This window comes from Equus caballus, chromosome 4 (genome assembly GCF_041296265.1).
Source record: "Equus caballus isolate H_3958 breed thoroughbred chromosome 4, TB-T2T, whole genome shotgun sequence".
In the NCBI taxonomy this organism is placed as follows: Eukaryota; Metazoa; Chordata; class Mammalia; order Perissodactyla; family Equidae; genus Equus; species Equus caballus.
The window spans coordinates 88,167,699-88,188,145 of NC_091687.1; the positions used below are offsets into that span (position 1 = coordinate 88,167,699).

At 51.0% G+C, this 20,447-nt stretch overlaps 1 protein-coding gene across 2 annotated transcripts; it reads left to right on the top strand.

Moving 5' to 3' along the window:
- The first annotated feature begins 291 nt into the window (after positions 1-291).
- On the top strand, positions 292-18,204 carry SMO (smoothened, frizzled class receptor). 2 transcript variants are annotated; one of them, XM_023639661.2, is made up of 12 exons: positions 292-1,080; positions 9,846-10,051; positions 10,795-11,004; positions 11,265-11,437; positions 11,780-11,999; positions 12,097-12,220; positions 13,523-13,615; positions 14,064-14,172; positions 15,000-15,185; positions 15,639-15,787; positions 16,268-16,402; positions 16,645-18,204. In XM_023639661.2, exons 1-12 carry the CDS (start codon positions 753-755, stop codon positions 17,076-17,078), a joined length of 2,367 nt encoding a protein of 788 aa, XP_023495429.1. In that variant the 5' UTR covers positions 292-752; the 3' UTR covers positions 17,079-18,204. The 2 variants fall into 2 exon arrangements, with proteins under 2 accessions (XP_023495429.1, XP_023495430.1); XM_023639662.2 differs by lacking the exon at positions 292-1,080 and adding an exon at positions 9,072-9,188.
- Positions 18,205-20,447: the final 2,243 nt, after the last annotated feature.

Genomic DNA, 20,447 nt, shown 5'->3' on the forward strand with positions numbered 1-20,447 from the left:
CAAGGTGCCCACAGAGTTTCATTGTAGCTACGGGCCACGATTTCCACCCATCTCTTGTCCCCGGACGGCGAGCGGGGTCACAGAACCCCCTGACCGCGGCCCTCCGGGCGCCAGGACGCTGAAGCTCGCGCTCCTCCTCTCTCGCATCCCCTCCCCTCCTCTTCCCTCCCTCGGCCAGTCCCTCCCCCAGCCGTGGCGGAGGGGGGGCCGGGCTTGGCTCGGCGAGGCCCGTGCATTCCAGAGAGCCGAACGAGCTAGAGCAACAAAGGAGCTGGGTAGTCGGCGGGGAGAAGCCGGGGGGCTGCGGCGCGCTGGGGCGAAGGTGGCTTCTGGGCCGCGGGCTGGCGCGCGGGCGGAGCCAGAGACAGTCCCGCACCCTGGCCTGCGCCTGGCCTCCATCCCGGGGCCGGGAGGTGGTTTTCATGGTGGGAGAGAGAATGGGGCTGGAGATTGGGGGCCCAGGAGGCTCCCAGGGCTGAAGACTACTTGGATCGCCAGGCGAGGGGGTAGGGAGTTGTGCATCCCGGCCAGGCCCTCTGCCGCGCAACATGGGCTCCGGGTTCCAAAGTTTGCGAAGTTGGGCGCCGAGGGCCCAGGACGCGCGGAGCGTCCGGGGGAGCCCGGCACCGGACTCGCGGGGCGCACAGGTCGCCTGAGCCGCCTCCGCGGCCCCAAGGGTTGCGCGCGGGGCCGAGGGGCTCGGGGGAGCGGGCGGGGGCGCCGGGGCTTCTGCTGAGTTGGCGGGTTTGGCCATGGCCGCTGCCCGCCTCGCACGGGGGCCGGAGCTCCAGCTCCTGGGGCTGCTGCTGTTGCTGCTGGGGGGCCCGGGCCGGGGGGCGGCCTTGAGCGGGAACGCGACGGGGCCTGGGCCGCGCAGCGCGGGCGGGAGCGCGAGAAGGAGCGCGGCCGTGACCGGCCCTCCGCCGTTGCTGAGCCACTGCGGCCGGGCCGCCCCCTGCGAGCCGCTGCGCTACAACGTGTGCCTGGGCTCGGCGCTACCCTACGCGGCCACCTCCACGCTGCTGGCCGGGGACTCGGACTCCCAGGAGGAAGCGCACGGCAAGCTCGTGCTCTGGTCGGGTAAGCGCTCGGGAGCCGGAGACGGGGGGCTGCAGTCCTGGGATGTGGGGACTCTCGGAAAGAACAGGCTCAGGCCTGAGCTTTGGAGAAGGCGGGAACTGCACCCGGGAGAGTTAGAGAAAAAGAGTCTGAAACATTGGGGCAGGCTGTGTGCAAGATGGGACCCTCGGTGATGAGGGGCGAAGGGCGAGGAAATTGAGGAAGCCAGTCACAAAGGACCTGAGCAGAGTGGGTGAGCAAAGGATGAGGGGGAATGAGCGTCCCGAGAGAAAGGGGCCAGAAAAGGACATTTTTTTAAGAAGAGGAGCTGCTCCACCTAAGTGCCACTCTGGAACCGGAGACCTCCGGGATTCAAGGAGGTGATTATACCTCGGAGAAGAGACCGGGAAATCGAGTTGGAGAGCAAAAAGGGAAAGATGGGGGTAGAAGATTTAGACATTAAGGAGAGGGTGGGGGGAAAGAATTGAGTGAAATTTATGGAAAAAAAGAAACCTGGTGATGAGTAATTAAAGGTAACCAGAAAGTTCCAGAAGTCTTGTTTTGGGAGACAGGAAGTCCAGAGAACTGTGATCTTGTCTTGCTTTTACGTGAGATTTCACAGTTTCCTCATCTGAAAAATGGGGACTCTGATCCTTGTCTGAGGTTGTGAAGAAATGAGACTATTCCAATGATAACTTATGTGTTCTTTGGAAGTTTAGATCCTCAGCCTTAGGGCTGTGGAAGGACCCTTAAGTGTGGGATGTTGAGAGCCTGTGGATACTCCCAAGGTGGTTCGAAGTCCCAGAGCTCTCTCCTCAAAGTGGCATCATGGCTGGGCCTTAAAACTGCAGACTGAACCCAAACAGGGCCTTCCTTAGCAGTGTGGAGTGGATTCACTCTCCACCTGTCACTCTCTTGGCCTGACGGGGCTGGGGAAGGGAACTGGCCTTGTCATCCCTTCTAGCCAGTTTGATTCCAAAACTGTCCTTGAAAAATAAAATGAAATCAAAAGCCAGGAGCAGATTGGCTGCTTCTGTTGACAGGCCTCCAGTGCCCCACATCCCAGTTCTGCCCAGGGGGCTGGTGAAGATCTGATGGGGGAGTGTATGTAGGCTGTCTGTCATCGTCAACTTGGCCACTAGAGTTCTCAGAGCCGTTGCCGGATGTAGGACAAAGCCAGCGATACTGTTCCTGGCTTGGTGCAGCTGCCAGAGGAAAGAATTTGGAGGATGGTACCCATGGTGGAGCTACATCCTTTGTGGGTATCAGGTTCTAAAGTCAGCACATAGGCAGAAACCATGTGTAATCAGCGGTAGCTTTGAAAAATCCATAAATTACCATAACATAAGGTCTATCTGACTTTGCATGTGTGCTCTTTTTATGGTAATATGTTTGTATAAATGTGTAACATTTAGTAATGTACAGAATATAAGGAGGTACACATAGAAAATATAATTTTAGTCTCTAAAGTTACATAAATGCAAAAGAGCAGAGGACAAAAAGAATAAAAAAAGGAACACAAAAGACAGGTATAAATAAGATTTCTTTGAGTACTACCTGAAGCAAGGCTTCAGTTTGCACTTAGGAGCCAGCTATATGGAAAATCCAAATCTCTCAGCGCTAGAATCTCACCCACTTCTCCCCACAGAGTTGCTCACGCTATGCGAGGATAGTCTCTCTCTCTCTGTCTCTCTGTCTCTCTCTCTCTTTCTCTATTTATTTATTTATTTATTGGGGGCCCATGGTTGAATCCTCGTAAGTGAAATGCCTGTGTGGTGCTGCCCTTCTGTAGTTGCCATCAAATCAAGGAGGAAGGGTACGAACCTCGTTCCAGCCTGTACTCCTGGGAGCAGCTGCTGAGCATGCAGAAGTCGTTTTGGCAGGAGAGTTTAGGAGTTAGAACCATCTGCTGGCTGTGCAAGTTCAAACCTCACTAGCTGTGCCTTTGGTGGGGCAAGGTCCTGCAGAGGCGCCAGCGCTGAGCCCAGGTCCTTAGTTCACCCTGAGCTTTTCTCTGCCACCGCTCATCATCCCTCAGCTCAATCCCATTCCCGTGTGTGTTCAGATTGTTCTCTCTCTGCTGTGGGTCTTTCTCCCAGATGTTCTATGAGGTAGGGCCGAAAGCAGGTGTTGGTGGGAGCTGGGTCAGTGGGTGGGTAGGGTAGAGTGAATGGAAGCCAAGTGTGAGACTCACAGACGGGCCTTCAGCTGGGAGCCTCTGGCTAGTGATTTGTCCTGTCCTGAGTTAAATGGTCTTGATTTGGCATTAGACATGGTCGGTGTCACCTGGCTCTTGGAGATGTTTTTTGTTTTTTGGTTTTTTTTGGTGAAAAAAATCAGCCCTAAGCTAACATCTGTGCCAGTCTTCCTCTATTTTTTTGTATATGGGACTCCACCACAGCATGTCTTGATGAGTGGTGTGTAGGTACGCTCGGGGATCCAGCCTGCGAACTTCAGGCTGCCAAAGTGGAGCAGGCGAACTTTAACCACTACTCCAGGGGCCGGCCTCTCTTGGAGATGTGTTTGTGGGTAAAGGGTGAAGGTGATCTAGGTTGTCTTCATCCGTAAACTTTTGAAGGTACAGACTTGCTCTTCACTTTTCTTTAAAGCTCCAGAGTTCTGAGTACACAGCCATCCACTCACTCATTCAGTTAGGTATTGGGTGCTTGCTACGTGTCATCCTGGATCAGGTTCTGGGGCATATAAAGATGAAGAATACAGGGGCTGGTTCGTGGCCAAGTGGTTAGGTTCACACACTCTGCTTCAGTGGCCAGGGGTTCGCTGGTTTGGATCCTGGGCATGGACCTATGCACTGCTCATCAAGCCATGCTGGGGTGGCATCCCACATAGAAGAACTAGAATGACCTGCAACTAGAATATACAACTATGTACTGAGGCTTTGGGGATAAAAAAAAAATGAAGAATATAGACATGACCCCTGCCATCAGTGATAAGACAGACAATTAAACAGGCTTTAGCAATACTTGTGAAGGGTATAGTGAGATAGTAGTGTGCTGAAGGAACACAAAGGACTTTAGTGAACCGAGGAAGACCCCCAGAGGAACTGACATTTAATCCATGACCTGAGAAATAAGTTGGAAGTACCTGGGCCAAGGAAGGGTTGGGTGGGAAGGGATAGGAAGAGGAAATAGCATGCACAAACGTGTAGAGGTGAGAAGGCTTGGTACTTTTTTTAAAGAGGTATAAGAATTTCAATAGAGCTGGATCAAAGTGTGTGAGGAATAGAATTATAAGAGATAAGACCTACAGAATTAGAAAATAAAGGGAGGGGCTGGCCCGGTGGCCGAGTGGTTAAGTTCGCGCACTTTACTTCAGTGGCCCAGGGTTTCACTGGTTCGAATCCTGGGCGCGGACATGGCACCACTCATCAGGCTATGCTGAGGCGGCATCCCACGTACCACAACTGGAAGGACCCACAACTAAAATATATACAACTATGTACTGGGGGGCTTTGGGGAGAAAAAGGAAAAATTAAAAAATCTTAAAAAAAAAGAAAAGAGGGATTCATTCCCCATATTAATAAGTTTGCATGTTATCCAGAAGATAATAAGGAGCCATTGAAGGCTTTTAAGTAAGGGACAGCTGTATTCATATTTGCATTTTAGAAAGATCTCTTTGGTTGCTGGGTGAAGAAGCCATGGGAGGAGGGAAAGACTAGAGCCTGGTTGCTTGTTTAGGGGATGGGTGAGGTGGTCCAGGTGAGACGTAATGGCGGTCAGGATGGGGTAGCAGGCTGGAGGAAGTGGACAGATCCCAGAGTTTCAGAGCTAGAACCAATAGGATGTGCTGTTGAGTTGGATGGAGGGCAGGAGCCAGCAGGAAGACCTAGGTTTCAGTTTGGATGGAAGGTGGTACCGTTCCCTTTCACTAGGGTAAAGAATGTTAGAGGAGGAGTAGATTTAGGAAGACAGCATGGATCAGTTTTGGCCAGTGAATGAGTGGTGCTCATTCGACATCTATGTGGAGATTCCTAGTGGATCTTGAAATAGGCGTTGCTTAAGAGAGGTGGCAACTATGTGCTTCCTTTGCCCAGATTGCTGAGGCTTTGGAAGGATACCATTGAGTAAGGAAGTTTATAGCTCAGGTTGGGCCAATTTCTAGGTTTTTATAGAACTCAGGTCTCTCCTATATCTTTCAACTCTCTGGACTTGGGCTTCTTCAGGCACTCAGCATCTTTCCCCATTATAGCTTGAAATGTCTCCTCTCTGGCATTCCAAGCTGACCAGACAAACATAGTGTCCAGGCCGTGGTCCACCTTCAGCCAAATCTGGTTGGTAAATGGGGCAAGAAGGCCTGCGGCTGGCGAAGGAAATAGGTCCCTGAGAGCCAGCACGTAGCCTCTTTGACCACTGCTGTACTCTGTGTATGTACAGGGGCATGTGGCCCTGTCACCCAGCCGGGGGCAGCCCATAGAAGAGCCGGAGGAGCTGGGAGGAATTTCTCGTTTGCTTCTCAGGCATCAAGTTGAGAGATGAGAGGAAGGATGTTGTAGGTGACAGAGGCTTGTTTGTAGGGGCAGATCAGGAAGAATTTCCTTGGAGCTGTTTTCAAACCTGGCTGATGATCAGAATCAGTTAAAAATATATATATCTGGGGAAAGTATAAAAATACAGAAAAACACCCACAGGTCCAAGTTTTCATTTCTGCTTCAGATTTTTAACCCCAGAAGCTCCCCTTTGTCTGTTCCAATCACATCCCCCCCTCCTCTTCTAGAAGTAACTACTACTCTGATGTTTTTGATAATCATTTCTCTTTTCCTCTATAGTTTTATCGTCTAGTTTTGGAATCCCTAAACAGTGTATTTCAGTTTTGCATGTCTTTGAACTTTATACAAATCGAATTGTGCTGTGTATTCTTTTATGTCTTGCCTTTTTTTTTTTTTTTGAGGAAGATTAGCCCTGAGCTAACATCTGCCGCCAATCCTCCTCTTTTTGCTGAGGAAGACTGGCCCTGAGCTAACGTCCGTGCCCATCTTCCTCTACTTTATATGTGGGACACCTGCCACAGCGTGGCTTCCCAAGCAGTGCCATGTCCGCACCCAGGATCCGAACCAGCAAACCCCAGGCCGCTGAAGCAGAACGTGTGAACTTAACCGCTGTGCCACCGGGCCAGCCCCTGTCTTGCCTCTTTTACTCTACATCATTTTGTAAGATTCATCCATGTTATTGCAGTTCACTTTTTTCATTGCTGAATAGTATTCCATTGTATGAATATATCACAATTTATTTATCCATTTTGTTGTTGTTAAACATTTAAGTTGTCTCCAGTTGTTGGCCACTGTGAATAACACTGCTGTGAGAATTCTTTTATGTATATCCTGGTGCATCTGGGTCAAGTTTCTCTAGGCACGTACTTAGAGGAGTGGAATTGCCAGATCATGGGGCTACGTTCAGCATGCATACCTTCAGCTTTACTAGATAATACCAAACAGTTATTCAAAGTGATTGTGCCGATTTATATTCCCATTAGCGCTGTAGAAGAGTCACTATTGTTCCATATGATTCCTGACACTTGGTATTGTCAGCCTTTAAAATTTTTGCCAGGGGGTCAGCCCTGTGGTGTAGTGGTTAAGCTTGGCCTGCTCCACTTCGGCAGCCTGGGTTTGCAGGTTTGGATCCCAGGTGTGGACCTATACCGCTTGTCAGCCATGTTGTGGTGGCAACCCACCTATAAAATAGAGGAAGACTGGCACAGATGTTAGCTCAGGGCTAATCTTCCTCAAAAAAAAAGAAAGATGTATTGGAGATAGTTCCATTTCAGTGCAAATCGTTCAACCTTGAATAGTGTCCTTTTATATTGATGTATGATATTTTATTTAGCTGGTCTCCTATTGATGGATATGCATTCAGGCTGTTTCTACTCTTTTGCTATTACAAACAATGCTGCAATGAATAATCTTATATTATCTTTGTGAACATGTGAAGTGGAATTGGTAGTATAAAATTTTGATAGATAATGCCAGATAGCCTCCACAAGTGCTTCCTAACTTTTCTCCCTACCAACAATATATAAAAGTGCCACTTTCCCCCACACTCTCACAATATAGCATTTTCAAATGTTTTGATCTTTATCACTCTAAAGGGTAAAAAATTATATCTCAGTTTAGTTTTTTTTTCACATTTATTTTATTAAGAGTGAGATTGAACATCTCTTTATGTGTTTAAAGGCCGTTTGTATTTTCTATGATCTGTTCTGTTTGTCTTTTGCCCATTTTTCTATAGGATTATGAATTCCTTCTTGATGTGGAAGAGCTTTATGCATATAAGGAAATTAGCTTTTTACTTGTGATATATATCGGAAACATATTTTCTCAGTGTGTTTCTTTTCTTATGATTTTGTTTTTTACCCTGCTGAATTTATTTTTCTGAGGTCTTTTCTTTAAATCTTTTATCTCATAGCTTTTGGGTTTTGTATCATATGTCAAAAGGTCTTCTCCGCTCCAAGGTTTAAAAAACCATTTCCCATCTTTTCACCTGTACTTTAATGTTTAAAAATACTGTAGTTATTTTTGATTTGTCTGAAATTTGTTTTTATGTAAGAAAAATGGGGTAAGGATCCAACTTATTTTTTCCCTAGATGGTTCCTCAATTGTCATTGAAGATTTATTTAAGAATATATCTTTTCCGTGGAGAGTTTATTTTTAAAGTATGAAACAATACTTAAAATGATTTAAAAAAAGAAAAACAACAAATTGCATAGTTTTAAAAGCTGATAATTAACACAAAAAAAATTCGCAAAATCCAGAAAATAGTACAAAATTTTTATTAATTAACTGCCTGCTGCTCCTCTAGATTACATTTCCCTCTAGGGAGCTTCCCTCCCATTTTAAATATATTGTTTAATAAACATCCAATAAAATTCACTGTTTCTTTGTTGTACAGTTCTGTGAGTTTAGACAGATGCATGGGGTAGTGTAACCAGCCACTACACTCAAGATAGACAACAACCGTGGGCTGCCCAGTGGCGCAGCAGTTAAGTTTGCACATTCAGTTTTGGCAACCTGGGGTTCGCCGGTTCAGATCCCGTTGCGGACATGGCACTGCTTATTGAGCCATGCTGTTGTGGGCATCCCACATATAAAGTAGAGGAAGATGGGCACGGATGTTAGCTCGGGGCCAGTCTTCCTCAGCAAAAAGTGGAGGATTGGCGGCAGATGTTAGCTCAGGGCTAATCTTCCTCAAAAAAAAAAAGACCACAATCCTATCACAGCCCCTAAGTACTCCCGGTGCTGCCTCTGCGTAGGCAAACCCTCCTACTCTAACCCCTGCTGTGTTCTCCACCCACACCCCCCTAGTCAGCCTCCCTGGGAGTGGGTCCTCTATGTAGACTGCTAAGGGTTCCCCAGGTGATTCTGAGTTGAGTCAGGTCTGGGAGCCAGTGCTTCAGGATATTGCTGCTTAAGTGACAGGAACTTGCTCTGTACCCCTGCAGTAGGCTCTGTCGCAGTGACAGCTATGAGTGGTCAGGGGCCTCAGATAAGTAACAATAACAGCTAATATTTCCTGAGTGCTTCCTAGGACAGGTTCTGTGCTAAGCACATTTAATGCGCTATCTCACTCTTCACAACCCTTCCATGAGGTAGATCTGTTATCCCCATTTCACAGATGAGGAAACCTAGGCTAGAGATAGAGATGAAGTAATTTGCCCAAGATCACACAACCAGGAACTGGTAGAGCCCAGATCTGGACCCAGGCAGGCTAATTGCAGTGTCCGTGCTCCTTACCCCCCTATTTATTGCCTGCCCCTACAAAGAGTGATTACCTGCCCCCACTACCTCCAGCCTGGCAGTGTAGAGTCACCCTGTTTGCTCTCATGTCCTCAGAAGCTTCTCCTGTTCTTCTTGTTTGAGAAATGGGTGTTCCTGAAGTGGGGATGATTCAGAAGGGGCGCAGGGGCGGCAGGGGAGAGGCCTGGGCTGGGACTGGGTGCCGGGACACCTCTGCCTGTTTCTGTCTTGCTGACAACACCTTTCCTCCCTCTGCACTGGACAGAGCCTCCTCTGTTTCTCTCCATCTGATTTCCTGTTTCCTCCTCTGGCTTTGGAGTACCTGGTTCCCCTGACTACCTCTCCTTAAGCTCCCACCTGTTCTCTATCTCACCTCAGCTTGGTAAGAGAAACAGGGGTCGCGGGGTCTGAGCAAGGGGAAACATCCTTTGGTTCTAGTGCATGGGTCCTGTGAGGGGTGGGTCCCACTGCACTCCTTGCCCCTGAAAAGGTAAAAGGTAAATTGACCTGGAGTTCTCAGCCAGAGGCACTAACACTCCCTAGCAGGGCATTTGGAAATGGGGGCTCTTTTTTAAAAACTTGAGTTGAATTATAAATACATACAGAAAAGTGCACAGATCGTAAGCTTGATTTTCACAAGGTGAATACATCCGTGTAACTATTACCAGATGAAGAAAAACATTACCAGCATCCCTGAAGTTCCTCTTTAGGCCCTCTTCCAGTCACCACCCCTTAGTAGTGGGTAGGGGACATTTTTTGGTTGTCACAATGATTTAGGGGTTCTATTGGCATTTAGTGGACAGGGTCCAAGGATGCTCAATGTCCTGCAATACACGGGACAGTCCTACAGCATGGAGACTTGTCCTGTCCAAATGCCCTGTTGAGAAACACTGTGCCTGACAGCTCTGAGCAGTAATGACCTGTGTGTGGCAAAGAGAGATGCCTTAGGCCTGGGGAACAGGGGGCACAGCTGTGTCTGCAGGTCAGAGTGAGGAGGAGTCTTCACAGCAATGTGTCGACACTGTCGCCATTCCCCCAGGCCTCCGGAATGCCCCCCGCTGCTGGGCGGTGATCCAGCCCCTGCTGTGTGCCGTGTACATGCCCAAGTGTGAGAACGACCGGGTGGAACTGCCCAGCCGCACCCTCTGCCAGGCCACCCGTGGCCCCTGTGCCATCGTGGAGAGGGAGCGAGGCTGGCCCGACTTCCTGCGTTGCACCCCCGACCACTTCCCTGAGGGCTGCCCGGTGAGTGCTCTGTGGGGCAAGGTCCGGGCTCTCTGCGCTGGGCAGGACCAGACATAGATCAGGGCCCAGCAGGAGGCAGGGAAGTCCAGAGCCTTCTCTTCTGCGAGACCCCGAGTCTGCAGCCATGGGGTCAGCAGGCCACAAACTCAAACTGAAGCTCAATCTCTGGGCCAGTCTCTCAAGGAGTATCTGTTTATTTAGAAAAGATAACTCATGTTCAACAAATATTGTTTAGCACCCTCTTTGTTGGATGTTGGAAGTTACGGGAGTCATGGATGACAGGAACCCATCCCCGGGAAGTTTATCGTGTGTTTAGGGAGTCAAATAGCTAGAGACATTAAGACGGGGATGTGATCTAGTTCTGGGAAGGGGAGCTCATAAATGGTAATAATAATAATGGTAATAATGATAGTAATAATGCTAATTATTATTATTTACTACCTGCCAAATACTATTACAAGCATTTTACATCCAGTTATTCATTTAACCCTTAAACCACACCATGAAGTAGGTACTGCTATCTCACAGATGGGGAAACTGAGGTAACAGAGAGGTCAAATCATTTGCCCCAGGCTGCATAGCCGCTGAGTGGCCAGGCTGGGATTCAAATCCTGGAAGGTCGTCTGCAGCTCCTGTGCTCTCAGCCACTCTGCCCTGCTATCCCTGCGCCCCTTATTAAACCACAGGTCGCCCTGACCAGCCTGCTCCCTTTTGCACTGTCTTCTTCCCTCCCCCCATGCCAGAATGAGGTGCAGAACATCAAGTTCAACAGTTCGGGCCAGTGTGAGGCTCCCTTGGTTCGGACCGACAACCCCAAGAGCTGGTACGAGGACGTGGAGGGCTGCGGGATCCAGTGCCAGAACCCGCTCTTCACTGAGGCTGAGCACCAGGACATGCACAGCTACATCGCGGCCTTCGGGGCCGTCACGGGCCTCTGCACACTCTTCACCTTGGTCAGCTGAGGGCAGGCCCGTGGGTGGAGGGGTCAGGGGAGAGGGGGGACCCAGGACACTCAGCCCGTAGAGTAGGAAGGGACTCGGACTGTCAGTGAGAAAGCCTGGGCTCTGGGAGCAGAGACGGAGATGGGGAGAGGAAGACTTGGTGGGGGTCCCCAGGAAGGGTTGTGATAAGAGGGTTCTGGGGTTCAGATGGGGTGTCTGCAGCAGCAGAATAACCCTAATCTCATAGAATGGGCCCCACATCTCTCTTCTAGGCCACATTTGTAGCCGACTGGCGGAATTCAAATCGCTACCCTGCTGTTATTCTCTTCTACGTCAATGCGTGTTTCTTTGTGGGCAGCATTGGCTGGCTGGCCCAGTTCATGGATGGTGCCCGCCGGGAGATCGTCTGCCGTGCAGATGGCACCATGAGGCTTGGGGAGCCCACGTAGGTGTCTTGGGGACCCAGAGGTGAGGGTGAGGGGAGGAAGGCTGAAATGTGTGTTTACACAAAAGGGACAGGCTGAGCTTGAAACTGAGCCTTCAGTGTAGGATTCAGCTCTGCCTTGTTACACCCAAGGTCTCCAGGGTTAGGACCTTGATTGTTTGCATCTGTTCAAAGGGGCGTCTTCTATATCCTCTTCAAAGCTGACCTGAGTCCTGTCTCCAAGCCCTTTCTCCTAGGGAACCTCCAGACCCTAGAAGCCAAGGGTCTGGGGACAGGGTGGAGAGACCTGATTGAGGGAGCACAGAATGACCTCCCCAAGTGACACCTCACCTGTCTGCGCAGCTCCAATGAGACCCTGTCCTGCGTCATCATCTTTGTCATTGTGTACTACGCCCTGATGGCTGGCGTCGTCTGGTTTGTGGTCCTCACCTATGCCTGGCACACCTCCTTCAAAGCCCTGGGCACCACCTACCAACCTCTCTCGGGCAAGACCTCCTACTTCCACCTCCTCACGTGGTCACTCCCCTTTGTCCTCACTGTGGCAATCCTCGCCGTGGCCCAGGTATAGTTATTGGTAGGGGGCTGAGGACCTGAGTGGAGTGGGCTTAGGTGAGGGGACCAGTGACCAACTCTGTCCCTCCCACCCCTTCCTGCTGCAGGTGGATGGGGACTCTGTGAGTGGCATCTGTTTTGTGGGCTATAAGAACTACCGATACCGTGCTGGCTTCGTGCTGGCACCAATTGGCCTGGTGCTCATTGTGGGAGGTTACTTCCTCATCCGAGGTGAGTGAGGACCAGGCTAGGACCGGTCGGGCAACAAAATGTGCTGAGCACCTGCTCTGTGTAAGTAGGGGCTAGGGGCTGCCAGCTCTGCTGCCTTTGCAGTGGGACCTCAGCTGGCTCACACAGGCCTTCGTGCAAAGTGGAAGGTGCCCTTCTAGGCAGACACAGCACCATGGGCACTTGGTGTGGGACAGCTCCTTTGTGCTGGCCAGGAAAATGCACCCCTTTCTCCAGAGTCTCGTGCCAGGGCTCCTGGCTTGTTGAGTGGAGCTTGGGCTGAGTTCCAGCCTCTGCTCAGCCCTTGGCCAGATGCACTGTTCTGGTGAACACCCTGAGTAATCTACCCCGTCCAGATGGACCAGCTGAGGGCCTTCAGTCGTGTGTATGCACCCTGAATTTATATATGCTCTCAGTCTTTTGGAGCTTGGGTTCTCATCTCCTTCCTGACCACAACACACGCACGCAGTTTTCACAACACGCACAGATTCTGTTTCCTAATTTCCCTGTCTCAATATGCCACCTCCACAATAAGTCTCTCTCTCTTCTTAGCTCATTCTTGTTGAGTTTTCTTTGTAGGTGTCAGTTTCCTCCCCCGGCACTGTCAGCCTTCTGTTCAGCCCACCTCTTTTTCCTCTTTGCCCCAGAGGCAGTGTCTGGGCCTCTGATTTATGTTTTGTATCTGTGCTGTCCTGAACGGTAGCCACCAGCCACATGTGTTGAAACTAGTCCAGATTAAGATGTGTCGTAAGTGTAAAACACACACTGCCTTCCAGGCTTAGCACAAAAAAAGGGAACTATCTCATTAATAATTTGTTATATGGATCACATGTTGAAATGATAATAAATAATGATATGCTGCTTATAAAATATATTGAAATTAGTTTCACTTGTGTGCTTTTGCTTTTTTAATGTGGCTACTAGAAAACTTGAGATAATGGATGTGGCTCACAGTATTTCTGTTGGGCAGTGCTGTTCTCAAATCTGTTTTTTTGCCTTTCCCAGCTTTGCCAGCACAGCTTTGACCTGGCTGCCTTACTTAGGGGCAGCCAGGCCAAGACCAAGGTGCTTCTCTTCTCTACTGTCTGTCGGCACCCTGCCCTGGTCTTCCAGTCCACAGCACATCTGCCACCAACTGCACTCCATTTCTCCAGGGTCTCCAGTTCCCCAAGTTTTAAATCAGCACCGATAGTTCACGTCTCAGACCTGAGACTCTAGGGCCGTGGGACCCTCCCCTACCACACACCCATCCCTCCCAGGAGAGTGGCCTGCCCCCACTTATGTCTGAGTCTCTCTTCTGTTCAGGAGTCATGACTCTGTTCTCCATCAAGAGCAACCACCCTGGGCTGCTGAGTGAGAAGGCTGCCAGCAAGATCAACGAGACCATGCTGCGGCTCGGTGAGTGGCCGTGGGACCTTTGGCCTGAGGTACTGGCCAGTCCAACACTGCACCCTCCTGGAAAGGGTCTTAGAGGATGCAGTAAGTCATGAGACAAGTTACCAGCCATGGGGACAAGACAAGGCTGCGTGTGTGTGTGTGTGGTGGTGGTGGTGATAGTCATGGTAATAGCAGCTCAAAAGAAGGGGGCATTCTCAGATGGAAGAATTCAAATTCATGCCAAGAATGCTTCCTCATGCCCACTTCCCTCCCACTGGGGCCCTTCCACACTTGCCTCAAATGCCTTCCAAACCTTTCCTAATTTTGGAGAATACAGTTCTTGAACTGAGCCCAGCACGAATTCACCCCAGACTCAGCTGTCTTTCCAGCCCAAGTGGGGCAAACACCTCCTTCCCTACTACTGCTACCACACTGGGTAATGCCCTGTCCCACTCCTGTCCCTCCACAGGCATTTTTGGCTTCCTGGCCTTTGGCTTTGTGCTCATCACCTTCAGCTGCCACTTCTACGATTTCTTCAACCAGGCTGAGTGGGAACGCAGCTTCCGGGACTACGTGTTGTGAGTGGGGGGCTGGGGATGGCGGTGGCGGGAGCGGGAGCCAGGACTGCAGAGACGGCCCTCCTCTGCTCTCCAGCAGAGGTCTGCCAAGTCCCTGCCTCACACGGCAGGTGAACCTGCCGGTCTTGCTCTGGGCGCTTAAGACTTCAGTTGCTCTATAATTTGCAGATATGGCAAACAGCCCTCAAGTCCCTGCTCACCTCCGCCCTTCCCTCTCACCCTGGTGGCTGTCTGGCTGGTGCGTTTGTAACTGTTAAGAAGCCAACGCGTCTTTTGGCTTTTCTGACCAACTGTGTTGGCCACACAAGTTGCTCCCTGCTTCTCCTGCGCTCTTTTGCAGAGCTTCTTATAAATCCCCGCACAGGAGTATTTGCCCCCCTACAACAGGTTAACAACCTGTTGGTGCTTGTTGGCCTTGCCTGTGCTTTTTTGTGTCACGATGAGGATGTATCTGAGACAGTAAGGCACCTCAGCTGCTGAAAGAAGGGCAGCACCTACGACAGCAGGAATAGCAGTTAAAATGCTCCTTAAAATGGACACCAGGCCACATCCTGACTGCTTCAGACTCTTTCTTAAAGGCTCCAGCTTCCAGTGTGGGAAGCTTTAACCACACCAATGCCCGAGTCCCTTCCCTAGGGATTTGACTTAATTATCTAGGGTGCAGCCTAGACATCAGTAGTTATTAAAAGATCCCTGGTGACTCTAATGAGCACCCAGGGTTGCGAATCAGTGCTGTGGGGCTTAGCTCTTTCAAAAGTCTTTGGATTATCTGGGTACCTACCCAGAAGACCCAGAAAGCCTCACCTGTCTCCTACCCCTCACCATAGGTGCCAGGCCAATGTGACCATCGGGCTGCCCACCAAGAAGCCCATCCCTGACTGTGAGATCAAGAATCGCCCTAGCCTCCTGGTGGAGAAGATCAACTTGTTTGCCATGTTTGGAACCGGCATTGCCATGAGCACCTGGGTCTGGACGAAGGCCACGCTGCTCATCTGGAGGCGCACTTGGTGCAGGTGGGGTCGGCAGCCAGCCTATCCAGACTCTGCTGCCTTGCTCTTCTCCGCCACTGCATCCTGACTTTAGTCTTTGTCTGGTCTCACATCTCCCAGCACAGCCTTGAGCAGGTGTGATTTCTAAGGGCCTGCACTAAGCCGCCTAAAGCTGCCTTTTCCGTGGCTCACCACTGCCCCCTGGTGACACCTCCTGTCATTGGGAGGACTGGCCAAGTGGTGAGCCAGCCACCAGCATCTTCTAAGAGTGGAGTGATTTGAGAACTGGGCACACAGAAGCCCTGCATTCTAGGCCCCCTTCTTTGCAGAGAAGGCCTCTACTCCTCAGAGTTCTTGAGGGACTTGAGGTCCTCTGGAGGCTCCTTCCTGGACGGAATGGATTCACTGGTCTTTCACAAGATTTGATGAGAAGCAGCTGCTCCTCCACTCCCCCTCCCCCACCCTTTCTGCTCTCAGGTTAACCGGTCAGAGCGATGACGAGCCCAAACGGATCAAGAAGAGCAAGATGATTGCCAAGGCCTTCTCCAAGCGGCGTGAGCTGCTGCAGAACCCGGGCCAGGAGCTCTCCTTCAGCATGCACACTGTCTCCCACGACGGGCCTGTGGGTGAGCTTCGGCCCCTTTCCTCCACCAGAGCCGCTTAACACCCACTTAGCCCCTGGGCCCCATTCCCTCCCAGGCTGGTGTGGACCTGTGGACTGTTTGGAAGGCTGCGAGGAATAAGGCGCCGCCTCCTCTCGCTCACACACTTGTTCTTCTCCAGTCCCCTCTGTTTCTGTCCCTGGGTCTGCTTGCTGCTGCTTTGGTTCCCAAGGTTCATCTCCCTGTCCTCCTTCTCCTGTCTTCGGAGTTGTTCTCCCTGGGCTAGAGGAAGTCAGGTTCCAGGGACTGGATTTCTGGCTCTAGTGGGGCCCCTCTCTTCAGACTGGGAACGGGTAGAGGTCACTGTGATTACCAGGCGGGCTTTCTATGCTAAGTCAAGTGCCATCAGCTGGGGGGAAGGTGAATGGTGCTGATAAGGGAGGAGTGGTCACCACAAGGGAGCAGGCAGTCACAGTTCCTTATCCTTTCTTTCCATTCCCACAGCGGGTTTGGCCTTTGACCTCAATGAGCCCTCAGCCGATGTGTCCTCTGCTTGGGCCCAGCATGTCACCAAGATGGTGGCTCGGAGAGGAGCCATACTGCCCCAGGATGTGTCTGTCACCCCTGTGGCAACTCCAGGTATGGGGTTCAGGCTTCTGTAGGAAGGTGTGGGGCATAGAGGCTGGAGGTTCCTGGGACTGGAGTTGCCAGAAGGGAATGAGGAAGGAAGGGCCCTGGAGGATCTGAAGTATGGAGTTGAGGCACTGGAGGTCTAGAGTTCTGGGTCCCAGAGCTCAAAGAGTAGGGGTCCGAGGAGAGAAGGGGTGATGTAGACAGAGCCAGGGTCCCAGATTCATTCATGTTCTCTCTCCCACTGTCAGTGCCCCCAGAGGAAAAAGCCAATCTGTGGCTGGTGGAGGCTGAGATCTCCCCAGAGCTGGAGAAGCGCCTGGGCCGGAAGAAGAAGCGGAGGAAGAGGAAGAAGGAGGTGTGTCCACTGGTGCCACCCCCTGAGCTTCACCACCCTACCCCTGCCCCTGCCTCCAGTGCCGTTCCTCGACTGCCTCAGCTGCCCCGACAGAAGTGCCTGGTGGCCACAGGCGCCTGGGGAGCTGGGGAATCCTGCCGACAAGGAGCCTGGACCCTGGTCTCCAACCCCTTCTGCCCAGAGCCCAGCCCCCTGCAGGATCTGTTTCTGCCCAGCGCCCCAGCCCCCACGGCCTGGGCTCAGGGCCGACGGCAGGGGCTGGGGCCCATTCACTCTCGCACCAACCTGATGGAGGCAGAGCTCATGGATGCAGACTCAGACTTCTGAGCCTGGAGAGCAGGATCTGGGACAAGAAAGAGGAGCAAATACTGTCCGAGGCTCTTCACCCTCCCTGAGTGTGCTTCCCCAGGCACTTGTCTTCCAGAGAACCTGAGGGTCCAGTACCCTCCCAGGAGAGTTCTGTATGTCTGGCTCACAGCAGCAGGACTGTGGGAAAGAGCCCTGACATCTCCACGGGTAGGCTTCACCCAGGGATGGGCCCTGGAGCTCAGGGTCCTTATTTCTGCCCCACCAGCTGGAGTCTAGCTGGCAGCATCAGTCTCCAGTGGGGTCATGGGCTATGCGGAGCTTGTGGTGGGGCAGTAATGGTAGAGGCAGGGTTGACAGCACCCAGAGTGGGCTGTGGTGGCCAGGGAGGCAGCCAACCCCATGTCTGGCATATGAGAGCCAGCTGCCCATTTCTGTGCCAGTGGGTGCCCTTTCCTGGCATTCTCAGACCAAAAGTGTTCATTGTGCCATTAGCCTTTTGTCTAAGTGGAGATAAGGCTCCCTTCTCCCTCTTCCAGGTGGTTGTGGGGCTGGGAGTGCCTACTCCCATAGGGGCTGTAACCTCTCTTCACAGGTGTCCAGCTGGCCCCACCCCAGGCCAGTAACCCTTCCTGTGTTCTCCTGCACCCTCCTTCCCCTTTCCCATTTCAGTTCAACCAGGCCAACCTCCTCCTGTTTCCTGTTTGTTGATTAGGACTCAGAACTGCTGCATTCTCCACCCTCCCATTCCCCACCCCTTTGCTGCTGGGCTCCATCTCCAGGTGAGAGATTGGTTCAGCTATCGGAGCCTGGTGTGGTATAGAAGCAGTGAGTGAGGGGGAGCCTCTGGGCCTCCAAGAGACACATGTTAATTCTGCCTCATATACATCCAGTGGGAGATGGATCCTCTAACTTGAGGGGCTACCCTGGGAAGCTGCTGGAGCTTCAGCCAGGCAGGAAAGCTTCCTTCAACTTCCACAACTGGTGGGCAAGGAGATTCCCACCTCTCATAACACCCAACCATGTCCCCAAGGCCCCAATTTTAAGAACCAGACAGCAGGAAGCCTTAGGAGCTGGCTGGGTTCCAGATGGGGGGATAGGGATGGGGAGATGAAATATAAACAGTAAATAAAGGTTTTTGTATAAACTCTTGGTGTGGTTCTTTTCCATAGGCCCTGGGCTCAACCTAACTGTTTACCTGATCCTGGTCTCATTTCTGTCCCATTTCCTCCTCAGGCTATTCGGAAAGGCCAAGAGCTTGGTTCTAATGAGGTCATGACAGACAGATGTCAGCTTAATGTGCTGGCTGTCCTTCTTGGCCAACTGGTTCTATATGGACAAAAACTCTTCTGTGGCCACAGGTGCTTCACTGTGCACTGCTCATAAGATGAATGAGCAAGAACTTGCAGCTTGCCCCTGGAGTGACAATTGGAAGCAAGTGTCCTCCTGCTAGTGTAGATGAGCATGGCTCCTTGTGGCAATCCTGGGCCTCACCTCTGGGAGCCTGCTGCCTTCTGCAAGGGATGCTAGTGGGACCAGGTGCATTCTGATCCACAGCTTCCTGCCCTGGCCAGTCAAGGAATTCAGACTTCCCTGAGGGAAGCCTGTTAGCCCGACTTCCTCAAAAAAAAATGTCACTAGAGGACTGGGAACTGGTTGCGAGGACTAGGATCCTGTGGAAAGGAGATCTGTGGAGGAAAGGGGGTGGTACCCACAGAGTCGGAGGATATTGTGGAGTATTGACCAGGCTTGTTTGGGGAGTAGGTTCCATTATGGGGACATAAGCATTTTGCCCAGAGCCAGATTCCAGGGGGAGGGGAAAGGGAACTGGTCTGATCATACTGGTCTGATCGTATTCCAGGTACTTTACACGTGTATTATAATATTAATAGCCAACTGTTATTGAATGCTTGCTGGCTCTCTTCCAAGCACTTCACGTGCATAATTCATTGAATCTCACAATAGACCTATGAGGCACTGTTAACACCTCCAAGATACAAGGCACAGAAAGGTTCTATAGTTTGCCCGAGGCCACGCAGTAAGTGGTAATGCTAAGATTCCATCAGGGCTTCTGGCTCAGAGTTGGACTAGAGGAGCTAGTTTTTTCTAGAAACAAGCTTAGTGAAGCAAAATGACTTGCCCACAACCTCATAGCTAGTCAGTGATGGACACTGGGCCCAGCGTCTTCCTGACTCCAAAGTCCCTTTCCACTCTTGGTTCTGACCTTTGATTTCCTCCTACCCAGGTGTCCCAGATTGTCTTCCTCCTGGCTGCCCCGTAGCTCCTTTTGCTTGCTTCCCTTGCTCATTCTTGCCATCACTGCTTCTCTCAGCAGCAGTATCGCTGTTTTAACCTTTATCAACAATAGTATTCAAAATAATAAAATTATCAGTGTTGTCTAATGACCTTTTCTAAAATAAGGGAAAATGTTAAAGGTTTTCTTTCTTCTTTTCATATCCATGGACATTCCCTCCATCTCTTCTTTCTTTAGTGGGAATACTTGATATAAAGGATGGGGAATGGGATGTAGGGGGAGTTCAATCCGGGCTTTTAAAAAGCTGAGAAGTGTTGTCTTTCTGTCTGGCTGTAGAGGCTGACAGACTCTGTGACCACTAGAGGGCACTGTGACCCACCTTTTGTGAATGCAGCCATCAGGTGGCAGCTGAAGGTCCAGGGCCACGGACATGCCCACAACCAAGAAAGCCTGCAGTATTTTTATAGGGGCACCAGATCTCATGACTGAGCCGTAGTGGCCACTTTCCTACCAAAGCTCCTGAGTTAGATCCCGGGAAGAAACACCTCAGGGTCCAAGAGGAGCTTGGTTTGGGACTCTCTGTGGCCTGGCTGCTGCTCCGAGAATAGAGCTCTCCGTGTGTTCATCATTTTGGCAGTCTGCCCTCAGCTGCTCCACTGGGCCTCCTTTACCGCTCTCAAACTCAGCCGTCCATCTTTCCAGGTTGGGAGGCCTGCCCCTGGTGGTTCCAACTTCTTTTAAGCAGTCTGTCGATTGCCCGAATCCTTTCTCTGCCAACTTGAGTTTTGTCTTTATTTTTTAAAACTAAGAAACTAAAAAGATATAGAAAAACACAAAGAACAACCTAATAAACACCCATATTCCCCATCCTCAGAAATAACAGTTATCATTTTATCATATTTGCTTTCAGCCTATTTTTTAAAAAATAGATTTAGCTAAGGGCCGGCCCGGTGGCATAGTGGTTAAGTTCGCACGTTCCGCTTCGGCGGCCCGGGGTTCACCAGTTCGGATCCTGGGCGTGGACATGGCACCGCTTGGCAAAAGCCATGCTGTGGTAGGCATCCCACATATAAAGTAGAGGAAGATGGGCATGGATGTTAGCTCAGGGCCAGTCTTCCTCAGCAAAAAGAGGAGGA

Excerpts from the sequence above, each read along its gene's own strand:
- SMO (XM_023639661.2), top strand. The coding sequence starts at position 753 with ATGGCCGCTGCCCGCCTCGCACGGGGGCCGGAGCTCCAGCTCCTGGGG. Across the intron at positions 11,005-11,264 it reads TCTGCACACTCTTCACCTTG|GCCACATTTGTAGCCGACTG; the intron begins GTCAGCTGAGGG and ends TCTCTCTTCTAG. Across the intron at positions 13,616-14,063 it reads CGAGACCATGCTGCGGCTCG|GCATTTTTGGCTTCCTGGCC; the intron begins GTGAGTGGCCGT and ends GTCCCTCCACAG.